The sequence below is a fragment of the Clavelina lepadiformis genome, chromosome 6, assembly GCF_947623445.1.
Source record: "Clavelina lepadiformis chromosome 6, kaClaLepa1.1, whole genome shotgun sequence".
Taxonomy (NCBI): domain Eukaryota; kingdom Metazoa; phylum Chordata; class Ascidiacea; order Aplousobranchia; family Clavelinidae; genus Clavelina; species Clavelina lepadiformis.
In genome coordinates, this window is record NC_135245.1 from 19,900,845 (window position 1) to 19,922,826 (window position 21,982).

General features: G+C 37.4%; 2 protein-coding genes across 4 annotated transcripts; both read right to left on the minus strand.

Annotated features, from left to right (window-relative positions):
* Positions 1-849: 849 nt before the first annotated feature.
* Positions 850-7,435, minus strand: LOC143463144 (uncharacterized). 2 transcript variants are annotated; one of them, XM_076961529.1, is made up of 11 exons: positions 7,277-7,435; positions 4,039-4,213; positions 3,696-3,944; positions 3,364-3,594; positions 3,060-3,172; positions 2,844-2,944; positions 2,601-2,683; positions 2,395-2,506; positions 1,957-2,092; positions 1,732-1,851; positions 851-1,488 (listed from the first exon to the last, which is right to left on the minus strand). In XM_076961529.1, the coding sequence occupies exons 3-11, from the start codon at positions 3,926-3,928 to the stop codon at positions 1,310-1,312; spliced, it is 1,308 nt and encodes a 435-aa protein (XP_076817644.1). In that variant the 5' UTR covers positions 3,929-3,944; positions 4,039-4,213; positions 7,277-7,435; the 3' UTR covers positions 851-1,309. The 2 variants fall into 2 exon arrangements, with proteins under 2 accessions (XP_076817645.1, XP_076817644.1); XM_076961530.1 differs by lacking the exons at positions 4,039-4,213; positions 7,277-7,435 and having other exon boundaries at positions 850-1,488; positions 3,364-3,613; positions 3,696-3,836.
* Positions 7,436-10,347: 2,912 nt separating this feature from the next.
* On the minus strand, positions 10,348-19,591 carry LOC143462638 (uncharacterized). 2 transcript variants are annotated; one of them, XM_076960868.1, is made up of 12 exons: positions 18,523-19,590; positions 18,258-18,361; positions 16,162-16,911; positions 15,847-16,053; positions 15,416-15,637; positions 14,419-14,537; positions 14,230-14,321; positions 13,798-13,889; positions 13,565-13,712; positions 13,290-13,428; positions 12,828-12,944; positions 10,349-12,701 (listed from the first exon to the last, which is right to left on the minus strand). In XM_076960868.1, the coding sequence occupies exons 3-12, from the start codon at positions 16,188-16,190 to the stop codon at positions 12,466-12,468; spliced, it is 1,401 nt and encodes a 466-aa protein (XP_076816983.1). In that variant the 5' UTR covers positions 16,191-16,911; positions 18,258-18,361; positions 18,523-19,590; the 3' UTR covers positions 10,349-12,465. The 2 variants fall into 2 exon arrangements, with proteins under 2 accessions (XP_076816984.1, XP_076816983.1); XM_076960869.1 differs by having other exon boundaries at positions 10,348-12,701; positions 13,798-13,886; positions 16,162-19,591.
* Between the last annotated feature and the right edge of the window lie 2,391 nt (positions 19,592-21,982).

The following is a 21,982-nucleotide window of genomic DNA, read 5'->3' on the forward strand; positions in this document are numbered from 1 at the left end:
AATTTAAACCAAGTCATTATAAAGATCAAATACGTTAAGAATTAAAACCCAAAACGGTTTGGAAGTAATCTAAGCTGGAATTGAAAAACTATAAGTTATCTTGTTGGGAAGATTATTTTTGTGCTTTGATCAAAATTCTAATAATTTTTGAAATTCTAGATCTTTCCTTGGTTGTGTTTCCAATGATTGACATTTTTTAGTTTTGCTCATGAAATAGTTGCGGCTGGTTAAATATTCCGTTTACAAAGTAGTTAACCCATAGTAAGTATCATCACCTTTATACAATTACGCCAATTGCCTATAAAAGTGACGTAAATACTTGTGTGTCACATCAAATAAACAAATAAATACTGTTGTTAAGTGGACAGAAATTATGCCTTTGCTTCATTGAGATGCTCATAAAGATGCTTTTAAATCGCTCAGAAGTAATCCGTATTATAATGTCTGGTATAATCTCAGTAGCGCCGGCAGCAGCTTTTCAACACAGGGTTAAAACATGATGTTTTTAAATCAGCTTCTCAACGTCGCAACACAAGAACTACTTGTGTACATGGATATATGCAATCTTACAGCTTGTGCGCGATTGCCTTCACTAGCTACGAATACTTTTATTGCATAACTTTTCGGTTCAATTTTGGCAATTCATCGGAGCTCAATTGTTTTATTCGTGCATCGGGATTTGAAACAAGACAAGCCCACTAACTGGGGCTCGAGTGGCTTTTGTCGTTTTGAATCCTAAACTGTCTAATTCATCAAACACTTGATTACTGTTCACGTTCGAATCCCCTAAGACCCCCCCCCCCCCCCCATCATCTTTAGACAAGGTTTTACAGGCACAAAACACGCGTTCCAATAAATATAACTTGTTTCATATAAATAATAAGCAAAAACAGATTTCCTATAAGCTATAAGCAATGATTGAATGCAAGCAATATAATAGCAGCATTGCAAGCGAGACCGGTAAAAGCAGTAAACAAAAAGTTAGGTGTTTAGAACAAACTATTCGGATATTACTTGCAGTACCACGTTACATCAGTAACGAGCTTTGAGTTTGAGAACGATCACGGAAGATCAAAACGGGCAAAGCACATAGAAAACCGACCAATATTTCATAATTTATACAAAATTTTGAACCGATATATATTTTGGCATAGAGCCGCCTATTTGGCTTGGTGACGATTTTATTCAGGATTGACTCGGAAGAAATTCTGGTGCATTCTCGGCCTAACAACTTACAACAACCTTCGGCGCTATACGGACATCCCTTGCTTTTTGATGGCTTGCTTCTGTTTTGAAATTTATCAGGAACTTAAACTGTCTGATATACTTCAAGGCAAACTTCATCAGGGAAATGATTTTTCACAAGACTGGCGTATGTGTTCAACGCTAACTCCTGGCAGACGTCAGCGATACGTTGTGGATTGACAAACGCCTCTCCGTGTTTGATCAGAATTCTGAAGAGTCGAATGAATTTTTCACGAGGTATCTCTGAATAAAATTACAAATGTTAGGAATTTTTTTGGTTGTAGTTTTACCTCACTGCCTTACTGCATGTGCTTTAATTTCTTTTGATACTTACGAATATTGCTACATTATATATTTTTGCTATATTGGAGACATGCTAGTAGGTTTTTATTGCTTCCGAGAAGTACTAAGTGCAATAAAGTTTATCTGTGCTTACTCAAAATACGAAATAAATTATATAATGAAAAAATAAAAACTTTCTTTTACCGGGTCCTTCGATGTTGTTTATTTCAACGTCAGGATCGGGGTGAATGGTAAGTTTGCGGAATAAGCGATCTATGTCGTTTTTGTGAACCACATCGGCCAATGCACAGCCCATATCGTACACTGAAATGAGATAATTGCAACCTTAAAGCAGCAGCAGCATACACCGAGTTACGGTTGTGGTAGTGGAACCAGAACTTTGCTTAAAAGCATTTATTTATTATTTACTTTTTCGTTTACGCTCAGGGGAGTATTCTGTTTGTGTTCCCACATCTGCGGTTGAACTCCGTAGATGACTGTTTTCAAAATGTTCATGACCGAGTTGTCCATCCCTTCTAACGACCACCAACGGTTCCAATGCAATCTAAACCATGAAAACTTAGTCGTAACAAGATTAATAGAGATTATCGAGGATAAAACCGTTCGCTGTGAAGTTTATTCATTGATTCGGCCTTATTGAAAGATATTCATATTACAGTATCATGTAAAGTTATAATATTATCTAATATATTCATCGTTATCGTCTTGCTACAGCTAGTACAAGAAATAACTTTCAAGAATCAAATCTGTCTGAAGCCCAACGCAAGTAAACCCGCAGAAGTTTCCAAAAATAGAATTTCAAGTTGCTACGCACAACAAGCAGGGAACAAGTAACAACCAACTTACAGCGACAGTCGACCTAGGAGGCGCTCGAGGGCTCAAACTCAGTGCCGACTCCATGTAGTTTCTGCTCATGGTCGAGTAACTTGAATCAGGTTCACGGTTGGGTCTCGGAAGCCTAAACACAAACGAAATGCACGATCATACTGAACCATTACGCCAGTGCAATGTGTTCGAATTTAAACAGATGTTTTTCTCCAATAATAACTCACATTCTGGAAATTTCACCAGACGAGACAACATCCCTTGATGTCTGATTTGAATTCCTTAACATTTTAATCCTCTTTCCTCTCTCCTTCAACATTAGATATTAACATATTGTGTAAGTGACAGTTAGTTGATTTTGGCTCAACAAATATTTTACAAATTCATATGATACTCAATGCAATGTTTGTTATCTACTCATGTGCGGGTTTCAAAGCGACGGAAACAACTTCCCTATTCAGACTACTCACCTTATATTTATAAGCCAAGGAAACTAACACTACCACAAGTGCAACGATGAGTATTACCGACACCGTTGCCAATACTATTAACACCACCATCAGATTTTGACCTGTAGCAAAATGAAAATCAAAAGCCAGATCAATGTTATCCCATAAGCTATCGAAGAAATAAACAATATAATCGGAATAGACTTTACCAAAACAAATAAAATGAAATGCGAATACCTTCAGATCCATTCTCCGTAGAAACTGGGGACTTTACGGTGACGTCATCTATTTTTGGCTTTTGTTTGCTTTCACCGTCTACGTCATCAGTCGTGGTGCGATGATCTGATTTGCTGCTCAATTATATTTGCATAGAATTAGGCAATGACGTTGGTAAGCACCCAATGAAATAGTCAGAAGAAGATATAAAGTGAAGTAATAAATACGTTGCATGAGCAGCTATAAAGAGAGCGGGTGTCATGTTGGTGCTCAACCACTACTGAAATTGCAATTCACTTAGAACAAAAATGTCCTCTTAACTAACTTAGGTTGTCCGATCTCGGTGCAGCTTTCAGTTCTTGAGTTTGTGAGTGAGTCGAAACCTGGCTGACATTTCTCACACTCTGTGTCGTCGGTGGAGTTTCCCGGCCCCTTCACCCCGTAGTGGATGGGGCAGTTTGAGTGAGGTTTGCATCGAGGTTCGAAGTGAACTTTCTCGTCCATGAACGTTCCAGTGGGGCAAAGCAAGTACTGAGTTGTGCTCGGGAAATCGGGGCTGGAAGAATAAAACAAAGCTACGTCACTTTATGACCCAAGTCCTCCTTCATTCATTAAGCTACTGCTGGTGTTGTTATGTAAACACAAGATGGCGCTCACTTGCAGGGCCCTGTATAATAGAAACCGGGGTTCAACCCGCAGCACGTAATCTCGTCTCCGGCAGGGGTTAGAACAAGGCCCATCTTGTAGGGGTTTATTCCCTCAGGTTTCAACGTATCTGGGCACTGGTCTCGTTCATTTTCTGGCCAAAGTGAAGTTTGACTACTTTGTTGGGCAAACGTCACCATGACGTAGAAAATGATGAAAATGTATGAAACATCATCAACAGCCATGATGGAAATTCGTCGCCTACAGGCAGAAAATGAGTTGGTGATATTATACCAAACCCAACATTTACAAAACTACGCATAAACGCCAAAATATGAGTTTGAATAAACCTTACCTTTGCTTGTGGTGAGCTACCGATGTCACCTTGCACTACTTGGATTCGATTTAGAGAAGAAATATCCAACTTGACACCAAGTTCATTATGTATTTGCACTCAGTAAATTAGAATGATTTCGTTGTACAACATATGTAGGGCAAAGGCGTTTCATTTACCACCTACCCGTGGGTATCTATTAAAACCAAAAATACAGTCAGGAGTCCTGTGATAAGGTTATCAATTACAAGACTACTTTAGTTTAAGAGCGATTTCACGTAATAATCTTCATAAAACAATACGTAGACAAATAAAGTTGGTTACAATATCCACATCCTTGTTTGTTTATCTCGTTTTTAGCGATTTAAGCACGCTAAGGTTGTAGAGAAAATTGTTTCCAGAGGTAAACCAGATAAAAGAAATTTTATGCTTTCATCACATGTTGTCATCATCACAAAGCTGTTCCGATCGAAACTAACATTAAAACACTTCATAAAGCAATTGAGAAAGTTCTCATTGAATCTCACACAAACAACAATGTGTTGGTCGCGATCTGTAAAAAAAACGCTCAAAGGCGCTAAGTTTACTCTCGTTGTTCTCTTAAAGGTTTGTTCCAAAAATGGAAAAAATGTCAAGCCTTTATGACGACTACAGATCTCTGCCCTGGCTTCTGTGACCTCTGAACTCTTCATTTCTCAAGCTATTGAATGAAATAACGATGCGCGATGGCAACGTTTTCGTGAACTTTGAACAGATTGTGCCTCGAGAAAGCAGAACGTGATGGCATGTGAGGTCTGTTGTTAAACGGGTAATTTAACTGTTTTATGAGATATTAGAAGCTTTCCAGTCTGTATACGTTCAGCCAATGTCATAACAACGTGTCCTCCATAAAAGTCAGTTTATAATTATACGATACCATACGAGCTGAGCTTTACTACAGGGAGAAATAATCTTATGGAGATATATGAAATTGCCCATACAGCCTTTATGTCAAATAAACAACAAAAGACAAACAAAACGAAGAAAGAAAAGATAAATTTCATTCATAAATGTCGCAACATCGTTTGTTACGAAATATGGTGGCACGAAAGGGGTTTTATTTCATGAAAGCTTTTCTCTGGATTTTGACCCCATCACCCCATTCGCTCTCAATGTCATACGTCATAATGGCACTGACGGTAGAACAGATTGACTCAGATAGAGTCAATGCCACAAATCCTGATGGGTGTCTGCAGTGAGAACTTAAATAAAACCATGTTATGTGAATATTAGCTCCCTGGCATTCTGTTAGTTTGAATATTACACTCAATCAAGTTGACAACGGCTTTAGAAAGTCTTGCAAAGGTCTGAGCAAAAGCGGTTAAAGATACAAAGTAAACAAAAATGTTATAGCATCGACAACGTATATCACGTGATATCATGCAAGCTCTAGTCTTGTGTCTACACTGATGACGAATATGTAAAGTCCTGTCTGAGTATTCAAAGTATGAAAGACTTGAAAATCCAACCTTACGTAGAAAAGGAATTTCTTGCAAAACAGTTTTCGGTAATCTATTCCACTGAACAAGTTACGACGTTTATCAAGTCATTAATCATCATCATAATCACAATCATCGTCACCATTATGCAAGTCAATATGACCACGTTCATGCTGTAGCCCTGATATAAACGTATTGTTATTAATATCAACAGTCCTGGCTCTAAATAATTGTAGATATCAAGTTATACCCAACGCCACTCAAGTCGAACCTACAAAGCTCACAATTTAACTTTAAATGATAAACACGTTTTGTTATCATCAGCATCATAAACTGGAGTCAATGACTCACAAAAGTGACCACACATATAACAATCTTCTTACATACAAGTGTACTAGTGTTACCAGATAACCGAAAATCGGCATCGTTTTACTCAGGTTCTCAAGAACACATGAACATGTTTGGCTTTACCACAACAATCGTCACGAGAGGCAGCGTCTCAGAAAATATTAGAAACATAAAATTTACAAGTCAAACCACTCCATCCAGCTATACAAGGTAATGTGTGTACACATTTCTGTATCTTCCTTTAACAGTACTTTTTATTCCTATTCATAAAGTTAGTTATTTGTTATAACTTGCATGTGCGATATATCATTTAGGAAATTTATGCATATCATTTTGCTATGTCATACACATGGCGATATGGCGAGTAAAAGAAAAACTCCGCCGAAAGATTTATTGGAAACTGACAGTAAAGCTTACATATAACCATACAGCACTTAAAGCAAAGCATAGCGAAGCGATGATTCATCGTTTAATGTTTAACATGGCGCAATTTAAGCGGCGATCAGACGCGAAGTTGGTGGCCCATAAATCTGGTCAGGCGTCTCACGTCACCGACAATAGCAATTGCCATAATTCCTGGCAACTATAATAATCAGCTTGATAAAAATTTCCAAAAATTCTGAACAATGAATACAACATGACGCACAGAATCGCTTTCGTTATGAGAATTTTCGCATAACTTCGTACTTAATTTTGTCCATTTCTTACTTATCATTGATAAGTACCTCAAGATAAATTCTGCAACTGAAAAAACTTTTTCCTTTTCTACTGGCTAGTAAGTTGATGACGTTTTTATAAAAGATATCGGAAGGTACCTTGAAAAGCTTTTTACATCCAGTTCTCACCCTAAGTTAACAAGCATCCTAACCTCAGGCTGACTATGAAAACTAACAAGCCACCATCGTTGAGCGCAGTTTATATATAAGCCGCGTGCTTTTTTTCTTTATCAAACAAGACGAATTATGTGTTAGAGACTCTAAGTCAGTGGTTCTTAAACTGGGGGGCATGTAACATTCATAAGGGGGGCGCGAGAGATGACAAACTGTCTATTATATGAGCTATGTCTAAACATGCTTTCTTGACTTTCGCTGTAGGTTCAGTTTTACTAAAATTTTAAAGTGTGTCACGATGGCAATTGTATTTTTGAAATTTGGATTCTGAAATACGTCAATGGCTACGTCATAATATTTGGTGTCTCTCCGCATTGAAGCGTATTGTTTTCCTTTACTCATTCACGCACTCCTAGCTCGACTAACTGTTCTCTTGTGTTCTCTTTTAGCGGTGACCTGTTTTTTCTCACAACGGGGGGCGGTGTAACAAGAAAAACTTTTACAAATGTATCACTTGTAGAAATACTTAATTTACACTAAATGCATTTTCTTTAGTTTTACAATAATGCTGTATACAGGAAACCAGATGTTTTTGCTACTAACCTGTAAAAATCCGATCAGTTTACGACGTATAATTTTCGAGTCATTAACGATTGAAAATTTGTGTGCAGTGTCGGCCACACATAGTTAAAATAGTAATGTCGCGCACCCGGTTTAAATGGGGTAAAACCAACGTCAGCCAATATTAAAACTGTAAAATGAAGTAAAACTTAAATTTAGTATTGATTTAATAACCAGGTATTTTAGTAATTAAACTTATTGTATTGACACAAAATGAGTGGAAAAAAGAGAAAGTATGACCAAAATTATCTGAAGTATGGCTTTATAGATACCACAGTGAACGGAAAAGTCGTTCCGCAATGCGTGATATGCTTAGAAAAGCTAAGCAACGACGTTTTGAGACCAAGTCGTTTGCAGCGTCATCTTCATGAATATAAAGACAAAACCTAGGAACAAACTTGACTGTGAAGCCGACCTAAGATGTGCTTTATCTTCTACAAAACCTCGAATTAAACGTTTGGTTTCCCAAAAACAACTACATCCTTCACATTAATGAAAGTTAATTGAAAATAAATTGTTGTTTTGTTTAATGCTTTTTTATTTTGCAATGAGGTGGGGCGCGAAATTTTTAGGTACCGTCAAGGGGGGCGTGTGCCAAAAAGTTTAAGAACACCTGCTCTAAGTTAAAGAGTTAACAAAGCGCATCTCTCTACCTTCTCAGCAGCGATATTTCGACACCATAGCTTTGGTATATCTCGCATACTTTCTACCTTTATGATTAGACAATTGAAAATGGTTGATTCTAAGATTTGAGTAGAGCAACGTCATAAACCTGTACAAACTGCTACGACGTGGACGTTTTAAAATAAATTAATTCAAATGCCGAGCAATTTATCGGTCAAGTTAACAGCAAAATTATCCCCAGACTTTTTGACAACATGATACGGGAGCACCGGCTAGCAAGAAATGTTTGATTTATGATGAATGTGTTCATTAAATCTCTTCGTTCTGCATACGTCGTTCGTAACCAGTGAAGCGTGAAAGGCGCTTTCGCCGGCCCCAGCAGCATGAATTTCTCACGAGAGAAATATCTATTTGCTGAAGCATGATTTCATTTGCGCAATCAAAGCTGTGACGTCAGATGTTGAAACTTATTACTTGGTGGCCAGGGTCAAATCAAGATTAATTCTGTAAAGTATCTTTGCCTTTGTGTCTTATCTGAGCAAAGCAAACTTCATCCTTAAGCTTTGAGCATCAAAAACGCCCGATTGTCTTCCACCAATCGCATTAAAATGCTCCAGGTATTAATAAGGCTCTTATCCGGGTTTCATAAGACGAGGCATTCATATTTTTGAATATGTGTATTAACAAAACAAACATTGATTTTATAAAAGAGATCATTCTCGTAATATGTGTTGCGAACACCGCGCTTCACTAATTTCATGGTCTCAGATTACCTAAAACTTTAATGCTACATGTCTCGAAGAATGCAATCTCGACTGTCAAATTATAGGAATTTGAGAGCGGGACAACTCAAATCAAAAGCTGGTTTACTGGAGTTGGGCAAAGGTTTTGGCTGGCACTATTTCACCGGAATCGTCGATTCGAAGCTGTTTTTTTTCACAGTTTCTCGTTGACCTCACTTAAATTTTATAACATAGCAACTTAAACCTAATCTACATCTTTCTTGCTTATTTAAATCCAACTCCAATGAAACTTCAATCAACTTTTGCTAAATCAACTTTTGCCTATACCGTAACCAATGTTCCTTCTAAGCTGCGCGCGTGCGCAAATGCGCACTGCTGACACGGTCTCCGCGCACAGAAAATCTGTGCTGTGCACAAGAAAAACATCCAACCTGAATTGAAAATAAAATAAACGCATAATAATGGCCACAGTGCGCGCGTCTGATGTTGCTCACAGTGGTCCAAGGGACCGCTCAGGGAGTTAGTGTGTTTGCTCAGACTCGTGAAAAATTAGATGGAACATTGACCGTAACCGTTTTTCTTAACCTCACCGCCTATCTTTAACAACAGGTGAAATCGTCACTTTGTTAACTTGTTGTAACTATCTGAAGAAAATGTAAGAAGACAACCTGGTGTACCGATGCTACCTACAATTGACGTTCACTGCTGTCCACTGTACAGTACATCTTTTTCTATAATGGCTTAAAACGCTGTAAGTGTCTCCGCAATGGACTTTGAATTGGGCTATAGTCGGCTGTGTTATACACCTGTCCAGACAGTTTTTTATTGGTTCGTTCTGGAGGCGTGCAAATGGGCGTTGTAAAAGTAGAAAGTCAGAGAAGCGAAGAAAACGGGCGATTGTCAAATGACGTAGAGTTATGAAAACACGTCATTGTCAAACCCATAGAGCAGCGGAGACCAACCAGGGATCCACGAGTTACACTGTGATTCCTCATAAATAGCCTCATAAGTCATAACTAACAATTGTGAATGTGGGATTTTCCATTTTCTTCATGCTGCATTGCTCAGATGCCAAGATCAAAATTTCTGTTATTCTACGTTGTAGAATATAATTTGTAAATGTCATCTTATGTTCTCAGCAAGCCAGGCGAGGAAAACGAGAAACTTTCATCCAGAACCTAACATTTATGACGAACAAAATTCAAAATCTGCTACACTGGCTATAAAAAGCCAGGGCCAAGGAACAAACAATTTTGCAAAGAAAACAACCACAGTTTCAAGTCATGCGTGATATGACGTCAGTACCTGGGAACAATCACTGCCAACCGCAAATAATGCTTTGCCACGAAGTCACTTCTGACGTAAACGGTTATGCAACGATTGCATCATTCTCAGTGACGTCAAAAGGTATTTCCCAAATCGCTTCCCCATGGGTAAGATTAGGCGGAAATTTTTTCTTTGTTCGAGGTTTTTTAATTGTTTTGTACCATGTGCGACACCTACCGGCCGTTTATTCACGTCGTGTTTTACACTCGAGAAAACATTTTTCTTGATGTTTTCTAAATATAAAAGTATAGGCAGTCGCGTAACTTTACAAGATGTACATTCTTGGCATTTACGCAATTAATGACCTCTGTTGCTTAAACAAAGAAACTTTCTGCCAGAGCGATCGAGGGGTCTAGAACGAATTTATTCCTATGTGATAAAGCACCAAAATACTGAAATGCGACGCCCGAATACATACATTCTGTCATTTATTTCTTTTATCTTTCATTATTACAGATGGTGATCGACGTGATAGTAATTTCAATATATAGCTTTGTACAAGAAGAACAGGGAAGCTTCCAGCTTTCATAAACGGTGACAATTCTATGTTAAAGAAAATAACTAGCACTCCTATTATTACCAAATAATCTAAAATCTTGTATGTGATAATTGCTAGTTAAAGTTTACAGAGGTTTAGACAAAACGTTTCTAGGAAACATGCAAATCAACAAAAAGATTGCAAAAACAAACAAATAAACGTTTAAATTGCCGATTCGTACAATGCATTTCGAGTCTTATATTTGAAAGTTAAAGCTATTATAAAGCATTTGAAACAGAATAAAAATTTGTGTCTAATCTCAACAACATGAAACATAATTGTTATTATTATTATGAAGTTATTCCAAATCCTAAAACCGAAATTACCAACTATTATGATTATGTGAAACAAAAAGCAATGACAAAAAGTTTTGATCCTTTATTATCAGCAGCAGGCACAAGGTGCCTTGTCATCTTGGACATTAAACAACCATCATAGAAAAATTTATGATGTACAAAATTTGCACTATTAGGTACAAATTTAACAGCAAATTTAAAACGTTGCTTATACGAGATGGCGGTTGTTCGCTCGTACATGATTTGCATATTTGCGAACAACAAACTCGTTTCTTAAAGACAAGGCGGGTTGCTATTTTCGCAGCATATTTGCTAACGTATAACAATTTTTTTCGCATTTAGTTCATTAGAACATTTACAAACCGCATTTTGCGTATAAAATATAGCATATTTGCTATCGTATAACAACGTTTTTCGCATTTTTTTCATTAGAACATTTGTAAACCGCATTTTGCGTATAAAATGTAGCTTATTTGCTAACGTATAACAACGTTTTTCGCATTTAGTTCATTAGAACATTTATAAACCGCATTTTGCGTATAAAATATAGCTTATTTGCTATCGTATAACAACGTTTTTCGCATTTAGTTCATTAGAACATTTGTAAACCGCATTTTGCGTATAAAATGTAGCTTATTTGCTAACGTATAACAACGTTTTTCGCATTTAGTTCATTAGAACATTTGTAAACCGCATTTTGCGTATAAAATATAGCTTATTTGCTAACGTATAACAACGTTTTTCGCATTTAGTTCATTAGAACATTTGGAAACCGCATTTAGCGTATAAAATATAGCTTATTTGCTAACGTATAACAACGTTTTTCGCATTTTTTTCATTAGAACATTTGTAAACCGCATTTTGCGTGTAAAATGTTGCATATTTGCTAACGTATAACAACGTTTTTCGCATTTAGTTCATTAGAACATTTGTAAACCGCATTTTGCGTATAAAATGTAGCTTATTTGCTAACGTATAACAACGTTTTTCGCATTTAGTTCATTAGAACATTTATAAACCGCATTTTGCGTATAAAATATAGCTTATTTGCTAACGTATTACAACGTTTTTCGCATTTTTTTCATTAGAACATTTGTAAACCGCATTTTTCGTGTAAAATGCTGCATATTTGCTAACGTATAACAACGTTTTTCGCATTTAGTTCATTAGAACATTTGTAAACCGCATTTTGCGTATAAAATGTAGCTTATTTGCTAACGTATAACAACGTTTTTCGCATTTAGTTCATTAGAACATTTGTAAACCGCATTTTGCGTATAAAATGTAGCTTATTTGCTAACGTATAACAACGTTTTTCGCATTTGGTTCATTAGAACATTTATAAACCGCATTTAGCGTAAACAATATAGCATATTTTGCGCGCATGTAATAAGAATTTTTGATTATAATTTCTTAGGTTTTTCGTGTACATTTATGATTCGCATTTTAGTTACATTAAGCGACATTATTTAATAAATTAAAATCCTTTTTATAGATGATTTAAAACGAAGTATGACCATTATTGTGACTTATTATTTAAAACCTTTTCAACACTTCTTTTGTGAACGATTTCAGACAAACATTAGATGTAAATAAGCGATAATATTTTTTTTAAGTGGCGCAACTCGCGTTAAGTTTTTGCCGTTAGTGGGACTCAGAGAGCGAAGTTTGGACAGCCTTTAGCGGACTTTTGGGTTTTTCTAATCCACCGCGTAGACAGACAGGGACTTGGACATCAGGGAATTGCTCTCTAACAACAATGACGTAATCCATCCAGCCGTTCTTGCAGCAAACATCGACGATATGCTGCGGGGTGAAGTAGGCCTCTCCTTGTTGAACGAGGATACGGAAGAGACTGATGAACTGTTCCCGAGGAAGGTCTAAATATAACAACAGAATAAATAAACCATAATTCTTAACTCACCTTTTTGTGTTTATTTGCTGAATAGGCTACATACAATAACGACATTGTTAAATGAACTTATGGTGACGGTAAAATTGCTTACCCTGGCGTAAGTTTCGTATTTCGACTTCAGCATCGGAAAGAGTAAATAGCTCCCGGAAGAATGGCCGGATATTATCAGCGACCACCACTTTGGCCAGAGCGTAACACAGCCGCATCACTGGACAAAAATATTTTTGGTGAAACAAAGCATTATCGAGAATTTGGTTGGTTCTTACTCTGTCAATTATTCTAGAAGGTTATATGAGCCCAACCAAAGAAATAGTAAAGCCAAAACAGATTTCTGCAAACCAATTATTGCTGATTGTGCGCTTTTGTTGTGAATTTATGTTGGTTTTGGAGGATAATTTCAATGAATTTTACTTTTGTGCGAAAGACCGTGATCATGGTTCTTTTAGCAGGTTGGACAGATATAAACGCCAGCAAATAAAAGAGTTGTAAAATATGTTTCAGCAACAGTATGACAACAGTTTTACGCTTACAGTGCAATGCTAAATTAACTTACTTTCTTTTTTGTATTGCTCCAGTCTTCTGGTTGGTTGCGAGGCAAAACTATTTGACAGTGCAGTGCTGTCTAACGTCACATTAATAATTGGCGTTGCCTTTTGCGTTACATTCATTTCTCTCAGAGCTTCTGCATTGACCTACGTGCAACATATGGTCTGTATTAGAACAAAAACATACAAAATTAGAACATAAAACATACATAACCTTGCAGGAAAAAATATACTGAAATAGGAGAAACAGTTAAATATACAAAAAATTACAAAATCATCTCACAGAATTGCTCGAGTTTGTCAAATCTGCTTGTTGACCGCTGTCAAACTCCTGAGGTAAAACCATTTCATTTCTGGAATTTTCGCTCCTTGGCGTCGAGAAACCCGAGTCTTGACCGTTGTTGCGTTTTGTTTTACACTCATTGTTGAGCCTAAAAATATGACAAAGATTTAACCGGCTTTCACAATTGAAAGAGTTTAAGTCACAACAGAAAACATGTCTTGAAATTGTCGTACATTGGGTCACTTTCTACTGGCGAATCACCCCCTTCATCATCATTTTCCTTCGCTTGCCCCTCAACGTCATCACCACGATTTGACCTTGACTTCTGCATGAATAACAAGTCAAAGTTTTGTAAAAACACCCATGTTTTGAGGTAAGTATTTAATTTTTGACGTATTAGGCCTAATTGTTGGGCAAAGAGTAACAGAAGGCGCTATATTGAGTACTGAGACCAGTGAAGCAAAACTACTGTAAAAGCTGATTTCACTTACTTCGCCTGCACTTCAGCCTGCTTTGAATAAGTCAGACTTTAAATAATCTAATACGATTGTTCAGCTTTGATTTCAAAACTAATCCTCTGTGTTCTACCATGTATAATTACATGCATTTCAAATCTACAAGTGAAATCAAAGGTTCTTGCAAGTGGATGAAATTTTGTAACTTACATTTGTCATGACACGCCAGATGAGTATGCATAATAGCAATACAGAGAAGGCCGCAAAAAATGGACCAAGGTAATTCCAAACCGGCGTTTGATCTGAAAAAAAAAATCTCGTTAGACTAATTACTGGTCAGCAGAAGGAGCGTTTGTTGAACGTGTAACTGGTAAACTTTTTGTCCTTGGAAAATCCTACCAGTTTTCAGGTTTGAAAACACAGTTTGAATCGTTGTCGTGGGCCACGGTGGCTTCATTGACGTTCCTACTTTGTTTGTTGTTGCTGTTTCTACAGTTGTTTCACCGGTTTCCGTTCCTCTACATAAGACAAATAGTTTCGATCAGTTTTTATGAAATTTTCCGCTTTTATATGGGTTAAAGATTATCTTTTTTCGGCCACCATAAAAACCTTTTATTTAAAATCAAAAAATAAAAATGGCCCAAACAAATTTAAACACGTATTCCTGGAATACGTTCACCTCATTACGGTCTTGATGGATATTTTAACTGATTGATTGTTAATGTATTTTAACGACATTTGGACTACCTGGAAGTTACAGGTGAAAGACAAACTACTGAAAATTGTGAGGATTTGGCGTAAAACGAATGGTCGCGATCGTAATTCGGAAGTGTTTTTTAAACGTTTGTCGCACAACACAATATGTTGCTGGTGTTCATGTTTTACGCTAATCCGTGTTTGCACCCGTTTCATTGTGCACGCATGATTAGACGCCATTCGCATTGTTACGTTCAGCGTTACGCTCTAGTGCAGAAGAGTCGTTCGTGGCACTTCTCAATTGGCCAAAAGAAGTAGCGTTGTAGATGACGTAAAACCTTAAAGTTCGAGAAGCCCTAGCGGTGCGTTCGTTTGATTCAGTCAAAGTTTTGAACCGTGGTGCTTTTGTTACATCAGGGCCAATGATTTCGCTGAAGACTTGTTCAGTGATTTTATTGCCTCGTTCGTGTGCTTTTTAGCTGTTGTTCCATTACACTTCATCGAAAGCTTTGTGCAATTTTAGTTGTGAGCCGATGAAGCAGTATTAAAGAACCAGCGACCATATCGAAACGACCGAGTACAGCAAACATAAGTCGATTATTTCAACACGAAAGCATAACACATTTCTAAAACATGAAGAAAGCACTAAACAATAGCAGGCACTTTCAGACAGAAATGACTTTTTCTAGTAACATCTTACTGTGTTGGGGAACATCTTTCTAATCTGGGATCGATCCGCAATTCCAAATCGGTCGGACACTTCCTACATTCGGTATCATGTGTCCAATTTCCTTGGGAAATCACTCTTTCGTCATCAGAGCATACTTTATGACGTTGGCATTGTTGAAGCTTGTGGGCTCTTTGGCTGATGAATTCACCAGGGGGACAAGGCACACACTGGGTTGTTTGTGGAAGAAGAGATCTAAACAATTATACAAACATTGAATATTAACTACGTGGATTGTTACAATTACAAATAAACAAAAACATAACTTAACAAAAGTTTCATAATATTAAAACATGTAATTAAGGGGTCATACACAGTGTAATTGTGTATTATATACAATTCCAGCGGCTGTCGCTATATGTGGTTTCACGTTTCACCATCATAACAACAGCAACTGTATTTACTCGCAGGGTCCTTTGTAACGAAAGCCGGGATTACAACCACAACACATCGTTTCCTCGTCATCAACCGAGATCATTTTGTAACCGTTGAGACCATCTGGCATCAAAGTATTAGGACATTGGTCAGGTTCGTCGTCGTTTAAAACACCTTGACTGCTTGTCGGTGCAATGAAGCCAACGATGAGAAATATTAACATTCTGTTTCGCCATCTTAACAAAATTTGTAAAACGAGATGTTATAAAATAAGTCCTTGAAACTTCGCACTTTACCATAGACGTAAATTAAATTAGATAAAATTAACTTAAATTTTTTCTTACTTTGTTTTGCATGTTGACGTTTGCCGCATGTTATCGGTCTATTCTGTGGATGTAATTGATCAACAGAAGACAAAGTTTAATTAAAAACTAAGACAATTAATCTCTATTAAATTTTAGACTGTTGATGAATGTTGGAAAAAATGTTTCATTGTTAGAACCTCTAGCTACCTTACCACGTTATAGCGTCCAAACAAATTCGATTTATAACAAATCACGTAAAGGTTTTATTTGAATAGTGTGATGACGTCTAATGCCTTGACTGGGGCTTTTCCGTGAACTTTGAACTGATCACGTCACTTTTCGAGCTCCCGATTTAAAGCTTTTGTTACATCATATTAACTCTGATTGTATTTTGAGAAAACGATAATGTTTCAACTCAATGTTTCACTTATCGCGGTCGGTCCACTAAATACCGTTGTAATATTATCCCCCACAGTTTTGATACCTAAGGAGATGCGGTTAACATACATCTCAGCAGATATTAAGAGCTATTGGTCTTTGTATGATAAGATTTACGTGGACTTTGTTTTATAATACTTTTCAGAGTTGTAGCTATGCAAGCAATTGGCCACAGGTTCCTTTGCTTTAACTTCAACGTATACGGTACATCTGATCCCGTAAGGGGTAAATCCCATCCATAGATACAAAGCGTCAGCCGAGGACAAACTTTTGAATAACGCCTGAGTATAAAGTTTCCACCCATCGGCCAGCTGATGAGTTCGACAGCTATGTGCGTTGTTGAAGAGATATCTACAAAATCGAAGTGGAAATATTGGCTTTTTCAACTAATTTCTGCTTTTGTCCTGTTAAAGTAAGAACTTTCTAGAATCTAACTGCTAGTTTGTGACAGATTCGTAGCAGCATTTCCAACCGTACAAAAACCCCGATGTCACCAGTTGCCCACAAAAAACACGTGTTATCCTATTGGCGTTGTTTTTTGATTAAGTTTCTCTGCTTAAAGGTCAAACGCTTTCTTTGTTAAATCGTCTTGACGAACGATACGGTGTCATTGAAATGTTCCTGTGTATCCGTAAACTGTTGTTGATTTTGGACCGCTTTTAGTTAACTTCTTACTTTCGACATCCCATGATGTGGGAGCACTTTGGAACCAAAACGTTCAGCACTCAAGCTCCACAAGGCATTCGTCTCCAGAAAAGTGATAAAACCGACAGCTATAGTTTAAATATCCGAAAATAGGAATTACAATTACACAGTACCACTGGAGATTGACTCAAATAACCCATGGAGTTTGTGTTTACACGACAACCACATCTTGCAAGTTTGAACCAAAAGTTAGACAGGTATTATAGAAAAGTGGAACCAACAACCCATAAAAGTCAACATTATCATTAATTCAACGATAGTTGCCTCTCGGACCGCAATGAAGTCACTACATACACAATCTCAACGTCATTGCTTTTGTGGACTCAGCTTGACAACTACACTTAGAATAGGTCAAATCACTTGGGTTTTAACTCTGATATGCTTTTAGACCTTGCACTGCTTTGCTGTATCGTCATAACTCATAGTTAAAACAAGTCGTTCAAATACCTTGTTAATAACAAGCAGCATCAAGTACTGTGTAATCGCGAAGAACAATACAAGGAATTTTCCGCACTTGGTCTGTAGATCTTCTACCATCCGAAAACTAATAGAGTAGACCAATATAAATTCTATTTAAGATAAGCATGAAATGTACAAAGCGTATTTGAAAGGTAGCGTCTGGCAATATCCGCAACAGATCGAGTCGATAATGTGTAGTAGAACAGTTCCTTACGTGTTGCAATTTTATAGGAATGATCACGCATACTTGCGTGAAAACAACACAAACACAGTCCAAAGTTAACCTCAAGAGTGCCATCTGATATATCTTATTTTTCTTTGTTATTGTCAGGGTACGTTTTGCTTTACAAACTGTTGGTTATTGCCAAGCTCTACTCCATCTCGAGCAACACTCATTTGTAAGGAGAGTTTTTTTTTTATCGAAAGTACGTCACGATGCTTATGTTCATTCAAACCTTTCTTACCCTACAAACGCCTTTCTTAGTTTAATGTCTTATAAATAGACTTCTACACCTAACCTGTATATTTCTTACCGGTTATTAATTGGAAAGTAATATCCATAAACTTTGGAGCAAGATGAAACGAACAAAAGAGTGCCATTACATTGACGCGAGTAGACGGTTCGTGTCGATGATCCCTAAAATAATTGAACAGTTCCTTAAATGGCGCAATATCACGTTTGTAATCGCGCTTTTGGTTCGCAAACATAGACGGAGTTTGTTCATAAAATCTGTGTGATCTTTAGCTGTTTACGTCACACTGACAAACAAACTTACGGACGTCATGACAATTAACTACCTTGCAAGACTTGTCTTGTTGGAATCAGTCAGTTCAACAGCAGCAGCCCTGTCTAACCTTTAGCATGATTCCTTGTTATAACAACGAATGACAAACAACTAACACATACTGTAAGTAAAGTTATATAACCTGGTAAGTTAAATCGTCAAATCATTTCTTTTTAGAACTAGACGGCAACTTAATTTTTTACATGCTTCAAATTTCCTTACACCTTCCCTCCTACCAAGATACATAAAATTTGGCGCATTCGGGAAGGTTGCATCCGCGCAAGCGTCCACCGTTCTTCTAATGACGCAATTTCATACGTGCAATCGCTGTTAGTCAGTATTTGTTCGCAAATAGCGATGGAATTTCGTTACAAAATCTACTGATAAGGCGCCTACAGTCGTCTGCTTTACACAAGCGAACAACATACGTCCTCACAAATCATTATCTTGCGTTATAAGTTTTGTCGGAATCACTGAGTTTGACGTTTCAGATCGTTTCTCGTCATCATGACAAAGCATTGACATTTGAATGAAGTCTATTATACTGTTCGACCTGATAAGATAAACCTTCTGTTAATTGCTTTTTTGAGCTGATCCGTAACTTAATTGCTTGCCTGCATCAAATCTCCCACTTTCTACTCTCACACCAAATAATTGCAACACGAAAAACGGCGCGTTATCATTGTTTGGAAGCTTGGGCCGATACATTGTGTTCTAGTCTTTCAAGACAATATCGTTGGTTTTAAGAAAACTTGAACTAAACATTTATCGCTTAAATCGCCGTTTTAAGACATCCAATCGAATCATTCAACAACTCAAAAGTAATAACTTCCCAAATTAGTTAATTGCAGTTACATCAAGAATTTTTGACAGATACACAAGTTCCTTAACGACCGCAGGACTCGCAGGACTTTCTTGTTATAACAACTGCCCCTTTCACAACTTTGCACTGGATAGTCAAAAGCATCAAAAAGAAATTTAAAACCTCCTGTAGTAGGCGCCTATTCTTACTGATTAATTGTTTATTACTAAGCAAATTGTACCCTGCCTCACAAAGTTGTTTGTCTCCGATTCCGAAAATCTCGACCCTTCGCGAAGTCATATGACTTTATGTTGTCATAAAGAGAACAATGGAGAGCGACGGAAATGTTGCTTTTTTCTCTTTACCCGCTGCAGTCGCACTGAAGCAATAATAGTTATCCAAAGAAACTTCTGGAACCTTTGTAATCTTTTCTCTTTTTTATTGGTTCACGCTCGTCAGTTTATGTTTCGGCTCACCACTCATTCGTTCATGAATATCTTTAATTTGTAAAGCGACTACCGCCTATAGTGCGACATTATTTGTACAGAATGCCCAAACGGGTTGTTTAAACAAATTTCCTACCACAGCGTAGGCCGTAGACGTTTTGCAACACGGACAAAGTTGCGTTTATTTCAACTGCGAAACAAAAACATTCAAATCGTCTTTCTCACTCACTTGTTGAAATAAACTAAACGTTATCACCGATTTCTATCAAATTTTCCTTCCTCCTAACAAGCCATCTATTACACAGGGCGCTGCACAGGAATGTGGAGTTGACTAATCCTCTATGTCTCTATCCTATGTGCCGCCAGTGACGTACATATCCAGCAAAAAATGTGAACATACCTGAGACCAATAAAGCGTAGAAACTATAAAGGCATATCCACTTGTTCTGAGACAGATTATCTGAAACGTATTTATGACGCAACAATCGCTGCCGTGACGCTACTACTGACGTCACTATTTTCAGTTTAAAAAAGTTTAGGTTCAGAAAGCTTTAACTAGACTGAGTAATTTCGTGTTGTTTCTATTGTTTCCGTTTGATATTAGACAAAAATAGATAAAGGCTGGCGCTAAATAGCGGCTGATGACTATCTGGCGCGCATTGACAAGTCTGCTGACAATTTTCATTCTTTCTTTTCTGTTGTTATTGTAAATTAGTTACGTAGTTTTGGTGTTGTGCGTGTTTTTGAGTGGTTTCGCGTTTAATTGCGGCAGAACACACACAGTCTTGAGTACCCTGAGTATGAAATATTGTTAGATTTCAAATACTTTCCCGCATAACGCGTCTTCGGTTCAGGTTTCTAGCCGCCTGTGAAGCTGGGGTGAAAACGTCCTTCAAGGAGTCGGACACGTAAACGGAGTTACATAATCGTTGGCTTTTCACTTATCAAACCATTTACCCATATGTTATAACTCTGAGTAGCTTATACTCAAATTGAAAGTATGCTCTGAGTTGTTTTTATCTCTAGGCAAGAGTTTTCAAAAGCGAGCGTTCAATACGTCATCACAGGCAGCTAGAAACGAAGCCACGACTAACGAGGCTCGATAACCGACCCCTGGTTTTTACGGCAACATACCACGCACTCATGTGCATGTAATACCTGGAACTGCATACGAAGTATATTGTGCATAAAACTGCGCTTTTCCTTGTGTCAATAATTAGGAATTCTTTGATTCTACTCAATTACGATAAAACGTTTAGATTTAATGCAAACACTTTGTTAAAATGACCGTAACATCGATAAATACGTTTTTAATATTGACTTACATGGATCCGCATGCACTTACGATAGAATTTACTTCCGCACTACTCCGGTAATCCACTGGTATTAAATAAACAGTATTTGTCTTAAATATTAACTCAGCTTGAAAAAATATCGACGACAAGTTTCCGATCTCGTGGAAATGAATCTTGAAAATATCGTATAAATTACGATCTATCGCTGACCGTAACTACTGCCTCGGTGCTTCGAAATAGGTGTGTAATAGGAAGCCATACAGTAGCTTTTGTTTGCCAACTTGTCGATATAGCTTATAATTGATTGTCTTGGGCAGAACCATTCTCTGTTGCATTGTTCGGTGCTTTTGCTTGAACTTTTCACAGCGCCAATCTCCGTAAAACCATAACTCATCCCATAACTTATAATGTTTGGGCGAAGTAGTGGTCATTGATATCGTCGACCAGTTTGTATTTGATTTAGAGCGAGTGACTATCATTGAAGTTTATAACGCTCAATTCGTACCGTAATCAGTTCCTGGCTAGGACTAGTGGGACTTCGAAGCATTTACAAACCATTGCCATTTAGCTTGGTTTATGGAGGCTTGGTAACGGTGGTGTTTATAGCCGCGATGTTGCGATTCGATGTACTTACCAGGCATAAATCAAGACTTGGAGGTATACTCACAGCCTCACACCAGACTAAGCCTGAAAGTTAATGTTCGATAAATTGCATCATAACTCTCCGCGCGTTTCAATCACAACAACATCAAAAACTTTTCTTAAATTTGCCATGCGTTCCACTACATAGTAGTTGTATGACGTCAGTTGATACTAACGAAGTTCCATAAACAAATTAAAATACAAGCTCAAAACCGTAAATGTGATTCAACGTTGTAAGTTTTGAAAAAAAAAGCAGTAAAACCTAACTACTTGAACCAAGAAAACAAC

Coding starts and splice junctions, on each gene's coding strand:
- LOC143463144 (XM_076961529.1), bottom strand. CDS start 3,928: ATGGCTGTTGATGATGTTTCATACATTTTCATCATTTTCTACGTCATG. Junction 2,684..2,843: donor CCTTGGCTTATAAATATAAG/GTGAGTAGTCTG, acceptor CTAATGTTGAAG/GAGAGAGGAAAGAGGATTAA. Junction 2,507..2,600: donor TCTGGTGAAATTTCCAGAAT/GTGAGTTATTAT, acceptor GTTTGTGTTTAG/GCTTCCGAGACCCAACCGTG.
- LOC143462638 (XM_076960868.1), bottom strand. CDS start 16,190: ATGCGGCAAACGTCAACATGCAAAACAAA. Junction 14,322..14,418: donor GTTTTCAAACCTGAAAACTG/GTAGGATTTTCC, acceptor TTTTTTTTTCAG/ATCAAACGCCGGTTTGGAAT. Junction 12,702..12,827: donor AATACGAAACTTACGCCAGG/GTAAGCAATTTT, acceptor TGTTATATTTAG/ACCTTCCTCGGGAACAGTTC.